At 36.2% G+C, this 8,321-nt stretch overlaps 1 protein-coding gene across 3 annotated transcripts in view; it reads left to right on the top strand.

Moving 5' to 3' along the window:
• Nucleotides 1–275: 275 nt before the first annotated feature.
• pabpc1l (poly(A) binding protein, cytoplasmic 1-like) overlaps nt 276–8,321 on the top strand; it is a gene marked incomplete at both ends in the record, with an annotated part of 94,686 nt that continues 86,640 nt past the window's right edge. For all 3 annotated transcript variants that reach the window (XM_079827891.1, XM_079827892.1, XM_079827890.1), the window contains 2 exons: nt 276–468; nt 694–887. In XM_079827891.1, the coding sequence (XP_079684017.1) occupies nt 276–468; nt 694–887 (387 nt within the window). The remainder of the gene's footprint in view (nt 469–693; nt 888–8,321) is intronic.

Genomic DNA, 8,321 nt, shown 5'->3' with positions numbered 1-8,321 from the left:
GCCGTTTGAATGTGGCAAATGGAAATTGAGATAATTGGAGAATGGAGCTAATAATAATATTTAATATTTTGATTAGGGTTATTTTAATGAGATCTGAATTTTTAACCCCCCTTTGTCATTTCTCAGCTGTTAGATACAGTAACAAGCCACAGACAAACTAGCAAGAACCATTTAATCAGCTGCATGATGTTAAAATTTGTCAGCCAATAGGGCCATGGTAATGTAAAAAATCAAGTTTCTCAAATAAAGCACTCTTTTTGCAGAGCTTTTGAAGGATGAATAGCAGTGGACCAGCATACCCATTAGCCTCTCTGTATGTGGGTGACCTTCATCCTGATGTCACTGAGGCCATGTTGTACCAGAAGTTTTCTCCTGCTGGTCAGATCATGTCCATCCGTGTGTGCCGTGATGTCATTACACGAAGATCCCTTGGATATGCGTACATCAACTTCCAGCAGCCTGCTGATGGTGAGGACACTCTCACCAGGGTTTTGCACCATTCAGAATTGAATTAAGAATTCTTTTTAATTGCTATTTGGTTCTGGAATTTAGCAAGCAAGAACATTTGAATTAAGTAGAATTCATGTGGCATGAAAAGTATACTTAATTAATTCCATAAACTCTGACTACATTTTAAGTGATTAGAGCACTTCTATAGTGAATCTCACTTTTTCTTTTTTATATATATTTAAGCGGAATGTGCCCTTGACACAATGAATTATGAAGTCATCAAGGGTCGTCCAATCAGGATAATGTGGTCACAGCGAGATCCAGGTCTGAGAAAGTCTGGTGTGGGAAATATCTTCATCAAGAACATGGATGAGTCTATTGACAACAAGGCTCTCTATGACACCTTTTCTGCTTTTGGTAACATCTTGTCATGTAAGGTACATCCTTTTTCATCACTGTGTTTATTGCAAGGCACACCCACAGTAAAAGGCTCATTCACACCAAGAACGAAAACTATAAATAAAACTATATTGGCATCCACACCAGCGGATAACTTTAAGTGTGCGCTGCAGTTTTATCATTTACTTTTTAGATGCTCAAGCTCTTTAAAGTAGTATGGATACTAATTGGCTCTCAATGTTTTTAACGTTCATCAACTGGAAAAAAATCATTCTGAAAGTGATTCCAACTATATTGTTTCGTTGTGCCGTTATCTTTATAGTTGTGGTGTGGACTGTGGTATTCTTTTACATTTTTAGAATTACTTTTAGAACTATCTTTATCATCGTTGTAGGAGCTAAATCTAATACTTTAAGCTACTGAGTTGTTTGGGCCCGGAGTAATTAGGTTGACTCACTTTCTTGCTTTGTTACGTTGTTTACTTCATCCATAAGAAACGAGAAGACCATTCTTCCATTGCATCACCCTACACAGTTTATTGGCTCCACAAACACCACCATGCATAATGTCCAATTTAGTATTCAATACATACATTAAAGGCAAGTTTTACATGCTCAAGCTCTTTAAAGTAGTATGGATACTAATTGGCTCTCAATGTTTTTAACGTTCATCAACTGGAAAAAAATCATTCTGAAAGTGATTCCAACTATATTGTTTCGTTGTGCCGTTATCTTTATAGTTGTGGTGTGGACTGTGGTATTCTTTTACATTTTTAGAATTACTTTTAGAACTATCTTTATCATCGTTGTAGGAGCTAAATCTAATACTTTAAGCTACTGAGTTGTTTGGGCCCGGAGTAATTAGGTTGACTCACTTTCTTGCTTTGTTGCGTTGTTTACTTCATCCATAAGAAACGAGAAGACCATTCTTCCATTGCATCACCCTACACAGTTTATTGGCTCCACAAACACCACCATGCATAATGTCCAATTTAGTATTCAATACATACATTAAAGGCAAGTTTTACATGCGTTCACCGCTTTCGCTGTTGCGGTTAAAACCTTTTTGCCCTTCCGGGTCAAAACGCCTACCTACAGCATAAGGAAGCATCTACAGCATCACAGATTTCAAAATGAGAATAACACATGACCTTTTCAAACACATTTTGGCTCCTACATACCGACCCCTAATTGTTAATGGTAAACAAACCTAACAATTCAAATGCAATAAAAAAGGAACCAAAAACATTACCATACACCCAGTCAAAACGGTGTGAACCTACTGGTGGATTAAAGCTCCAACGAATTCTAACCTGTGATAATACTCCTTGAATTGTATCATGATTTACTGTAGCAAGAGCCTCCTTCAGTTCTCTTTGTACTCCAATAAAGTTAGTACCATTATCCGATCTTAAATATACCACTTGTCCTCTTCTGCTAGTGAAACGTCGTAATGCATGAATTAGTGCTGGGCGGTAGGACCAAAAATGTATATCACGGTATTTTTCTAAATTATATTGGTTTCACGGTATATGACTGTATTTTTTCCCCTATGCATGACCGGGTGTTAATCACATTTTCTACTGATTAAGAGAGGAAAAACTGCTGGAGATTCACTAGAATGCTAGTTTTGCTGTCATGATGAGTGAATATTGTAGAAAAATTCCACACAAGAGTTAAAGGGTTAGTTCACCCAAAAATGAAAATTCTGTCATTAATTACTTAATTACTACCCTCATGTCGTTCGACACCCGTCAATTTCTGTTCCGAAGATGAACGGAGGTCTAAGATATTTTAGTTGAAATCTGATGGCTCTGAAAGTCCTCCATTGGCTCAATGGCACCGTTCACTCTCAAGACCCTTAAAAGGTACTAAAGACGTCGTTACAAAGTCCATCTCACTACAGTGGTTCTAAAATAACTTTATGAATCAGCGACAATAGTTTTTGTGCGCAAAAAAACCCTAAATAACGACTTAGATAGTGATGACGATTTCAAAACAAAGCATCATGAAGCTTCGAAGCGTTATGAATCACTGAGCCGAATGATGATTCGGATCGCGTGTCAAACTGCTGAAATTTGGCGATTCAAACCGCTGAATCGACTCAGTGATTCATAACGCTTCGAAGCTTCATGATGCTTTGTTTTGAAATCGTCATCACTATGCAAGTCGTTATTTAGGGTTTTTTTGCGCACAAAAACTATTGTCGCCGATTCATAAAGTTATTTTAGAACCACTGTAGTGAGATGGACTTTGTAACGACGTCTTTAGTACCTTTTTTAAGGGTCTTGAGAGTGAACAGTGCCATTGAGCCAATGGAGGACTTTCAGAGCCATCAGATTTCAACTAAAATATCTTAATTTCTGTTCCGAAGATGAACGGAGGTCTGACGGGTGTCGAACGACATGAGGGTAAGTAATTAATGACAGAATTTTAATTTTTGGGTGAACAAACCCTTTAATACAGGTTTACAAAGCCTCACAAAATGATGCTGTGGAGAGACAACAACCAATAAAACAGACCTGCAACACGCTCCGTCATACTTACCGACACCTGAATATCAAAAGTTGAGTTGAGGGCACCTTAAGCATTTTAAAAATCTAACCCTATATAACAACAAACGCGGATATTTGCAATTTAAGAGCACTCTCTGAACTAATGACACCCATCAGTTTAACACAGAAAAAATAAAGCAGTAACTTTGTTGCCCATTCTTCTTTGAATTGTCAGTTTATTTATTAATTTACATTTTCTTTTGTGTAGCAGAATAATCCATCGTGTCAGCGCGTTGATCAGACATACGGTTGTATCAGTGTAATCAGTGCATATTTCATTTTAATAAGACATGATGAAATATGCGCGCATACACACTTCCGGTTCATGTCTAGAGCACTAGAGTTTATGAAATATGTCCATAAAAAATTTAAATGCGCTTGCTCCGGTCTATATCAGTGCTATATGATCCATGTGGTGAGCGTTGTTAAACCCATCACGGCGCTCCGTGCAGAAACCGGTTTCTCTCATGCGCCGTGTGTACACTGAAAAAAATGATTAGTTGAATTTACTAAAAAAAATATCGTAAGTGGTTGCAATCAATTGATTTTATCTCCATTTAAACAAACATATTAAGTTGAACTTAATCAATTTTATTTAGTCAGCTTAATATAAAAACAATTAGTAATTCCACCCCAATTTAATCATGTTACTTATACTTAACACATTTAGTTGAACTTGAACAATTTTATTTAGTTACCTTTATTATAAAAAAATGTATTCCACCCCTTTTTAATCGTTACTTCTTACATTTTTTTTTTATTTTACTTTATTTTTATTGTTTATTCTACCAGCTAAACATCTACATGAGCCATAAATGGCTTTCAAATGCACACAGAAAATACTTTAATTTTTTAAACGTATCTTTAATGATTGCAAATGTAGCAAACTTGTTAACAGTCAGTTATTAACAGTCAGTTACAACAGTTATTAAAGGGTTAGTTCACCCAAAAATGAAAATTCTGTCATTAATTACTTACCCTCATGTCGTTCGACACCCGTAAGACCTCCGTTCATCTTCGGAACAGAAATGAAGATATTTTAGTTGAAATCTGATGGCTCTGAAAGGCCTCCATTGGCACAATTGGTTCACTCTCAAGACCCTTAAAAGGTACTAAAGACGTCGTTACAAAGTCCACTACAGTGGTTCTAAAATAACTTTATGAATCGGCGATAATAGTTTTTGTGCGCAAAAAAACCCTAAATAACGACTTGCATAGTGATGACTATTTCAAAACAAGGCATCATGAAGCTTCGAAGTGTTATGAATCAGCGAGTCGATTCAACGGTTTGAATCTCCAAATTTCAGCAGTTTGGCGGTTTGACACGTGATCCGAATCATGAATCGGATATCGGATACTGTCCTATATTCAAAAACAACAACAACAACAAAAAAACATTATTAGACATTGTTTGTGATTCATAAAAGTTTATACAATCAAGGGTGATCGATAAGATTTTTTTTTTTTTTTTTATAACTTGCATCTTTATTGGAGTTTTATAATAACAACAAAATAAAATAATTACAAAAAATATATATCCTACATTGAACCAAATCAACTGAGGCCTAGGAGGAGGTATCTAGTACAATTGAAACAAAAAATAAGTCAAATTATGATCTTCGGAAACACTGAATAATAAACCATACATATGCGTTACTTTCATCTTTTGTGCAAAATTACCAGAACCCAATACGTAGAATCTCACAGACTCAACACACAATGCATAGTTATATAATGAGGAACAGTTATGCAGTCTCTAGGGTAAGAAAATGGGTCAATTTCTCTCCATTTTTCCTTAAATGATGATTCTCTTAACCTTATAGTGTAGGTTAATTTTTCCATTATGAATTATATTTGTCCATTGCTGTTGATCTGGGATGTTCGATTTGAGCCAAAGTCTAGTAATAGCCTTTCGGGCAGCAGATAACAAAATCTTGGATAAATAAAGATCCTCCTTCCGCACACTTTGTGATGTTTCCAAGAAGCAAAACTTTACAATCCTTTGCGATCCTGTATCACAGTACCTTCTGTAATGTATTGTTAACAATAGTCCAAAATGGTTGAATTTTAGGACGTTTCCAGAAGATGTGAGCATGGTTTGCGTCCCTACTACCACAGTCCCTCCAACAGTCTTGAGGTATCCCAAGTTGTTTACTCTTCAAATAAGGAGTGATGAAAAACCTTATAGAACACTTCCAATTAAATTCTCTCCACTGTTGGGAGTTGGTGGAGGTCTGGAGTAGACGGCATGTTTGGTACCATTCCTCCTCTGTGAGGACAATCTTTTAATTCAGACTCCCATTTTGTTTTTACATAGTGTTGTGTTTTTCCAAGTTCTCCATCAAACTCCGATAGAGTTTAGACACAATCTTATTAGTCTTTTGTTGATAAGCGCCACACATTATTTCAATAAGAGGGTTTACCACGTCAGAAGAAGTCCCCTTAATTTCTTTGCAGTAGTAATCTCTCAATTGTAAGTATCTGAAAAGGTCATGGTTATTTAGATCGAAACTATCCTTTAGCTCCTGAAAACTCTTCATCTTGTTATTTTTAGTTGCTATACAGAAAGCTGTCAGTCCCCTATTCATCCATTCCTTAAAAGTCCTGTCATAAATACTCGGCTTAAAACTATTGTCCAGTGCGATCCATTTTAGTATTCTTTGATCATTTTTAAGTTTCAATTGTTTAATCAAAGAGAACCATATCTCAAGAGAAAATGTAACTATAGGATTCAGACCCTTCCTTAAAGTGTCATCTAGGCCTTCCTCCCCCAACAGGGTTTGAACATTATAACCTGGTACAAAAGTCTCAATATCTTTCCATCGGGCAATATAAGAGTTATCACACCAAAGGCACAAAGGTCGTAGTTGTGCAGCTTGAAAGTACAGTTTTAAATTTGGCAAAGCCATTCCACCTTTCTCTTTTGGCAGATGTAAAGTAGAGAGACGTATTCTGGGACGCCCCCCCCCCCCCTTCCCCCATATGAACCTTGACACCATTTTGTCCCGTTGTGCAAATTGAAGTGGTATTTCCACTGGAAGCGACTGGAACAAATACAGGAGCCTTGGCAGAATATTCATTTTTATTACATTTATTCTGCTACTAAAATCTAACGGGTAGGTCGACCATCTCTCCAAATCTTTTATGTTATTATTTATTGGCTTATAATTTGCTTTGTATAGCAGCTCAGGGTTTTTTGTTATGATTACGCCTAAATATTTCAGTGTTTTTGTTTTCCAATTTATATTTAATTTATTTTTAATTTCTTCTCCTGGACAGTAATTAAAGTGAATAATTTGAGTTTTTGTGATATTTAGTTTATAACCAGAGCAAACATGAAACCATTCAATTATCTCCAAAAGTTTAGGGAGAGAGGTGTCCAACTCCTGCAAGTATAGCATATCGTCAGCGAATAATCCTATTTTGTGCTCCATTTGTCCCATAGTAATACCCTTTATTCCCTCCTCTTGTCTAATAGCCTGTGCCAATGGTTCAATGTACAGAGCAAAGAGGATGGGGCTCAAACAGCAGCCTTGCCTCGTCCCTCTACTCAAATAAAAACGATCTGTTAGAGACCCATTCACCTTGATTCTGGCGGTAGGCTGCTGATAAATTGCCCTAATAATTTTTATTGAGTCTTGATTGAATCCGAATCTTTCAAGCGTCTGGTACAGAAATTCCCACCCCACCCTGTCAAACACCTTTTCAGCGTCTAAACTTATAAGAGCTGTACTTGATTTATCTCTGTGAATTTTTTTTTTTTTTTTTTTTTTTTTTTTTTTTTTTTCCCCCGAGTATGTGTAAAGTTCTTCTAATATTATCCTGTGTTTGTCTAGCTGGAATAAACCCACATTGATCCTCATCAATCAATTCTGTAACAAATGATTCCAGTCTTTTAGCAATAATTGAAGTATACAATTTATAGTCCACGTTCAAAATGGAAATGGGTCTGTAATTAACACAATCCTCTCTATCCTTCCCCTCCTTGGGAATCAACGACACAATGGCCTCTTTCCAAGATGGTGGAATGCGGCCTTCTTTTATCGTCCAGTTAAAAGATCTTAATAAAATTGGGTTCAGATTGTCACAATTTTCTGTACCATTCCGCAGGACACCCATCACCACCCGGAGTTTTATTAGTCTTCATTTTTCCCAGCGCTTTATTTAGTTCTTCTAGTGAAATCTCTTTGGTGATTGTTTTGTTCTGTATCATCCCAATGCTAGGTAAATCTAATAAATAAAGGAAATTCCTTATGTACCACTTGTTCACGGTCTCATCTTGTGAATAAAGTTTTTGATAATATTCTCTAAAAATCTTTTCAATCTCCTCAGGTTTAGTTTCAATTTTCTGTGATATTGGGTTTTTAATTTTGTGAATTGCAGTATCCGCATATTGTTTTCGCAGTCTACGAGTAAGTAACTTTGCTGACTTGGGACCAAGTTCATAATAACTTTGCTTGACGTATCTTGCCTTTTTCTCTACTTCTTGATCAAGTAATTCTTCTATTTGTATTTTTACTTCCTTTATCTGTTTTGGTATATTTAATTCTCTTTTATGCTTAAATTTATTTTCTAGCTCTTTCAAAGTAATCATCAATTTTTCGTACTTCTCTTTTCTAGCTCTCTGAAGTTGTGCAGTTATAGCTATTAGTTTTCCCCGCAGCACAGCCTTCAACGCATCCCAGAGGATTAAAGGGTCAACTTCCCCATTATCATTTTCTCTAAGGAATGGATCAATTTCTTGCTTAATATCATTCACAATTTTCTCATTGTTGAGAATACCCACATTGAGCCGCCACACAGTTTTTGGGTGTGGAGTCTATTTGGATAGTTAAGAAAATTGCATTATGATCAGAAACCTCAGCGACTCCAATTCTACAGTCCAACACTCTGTAGCATGTTTCCTTTTGCATTAGAA

This window comes from Gobio gobio (genome assembly GCF_949357685.1).
Source record: "Gobio gobio genome assembly, chromosome: 10".
NCBI classification, from domain to species: domain Eukaryota; kingdom Metazoa; phylum Chordata; class Actinopteri; order Cypriniformes; family Gobionidae; genus Gobio; species Gobio gobio.
The sequence above is the reverse complement of the archived record's forward strand: the minus strand, read 5'-3'. Positions and strand labels throughout refer to the sequence as shown.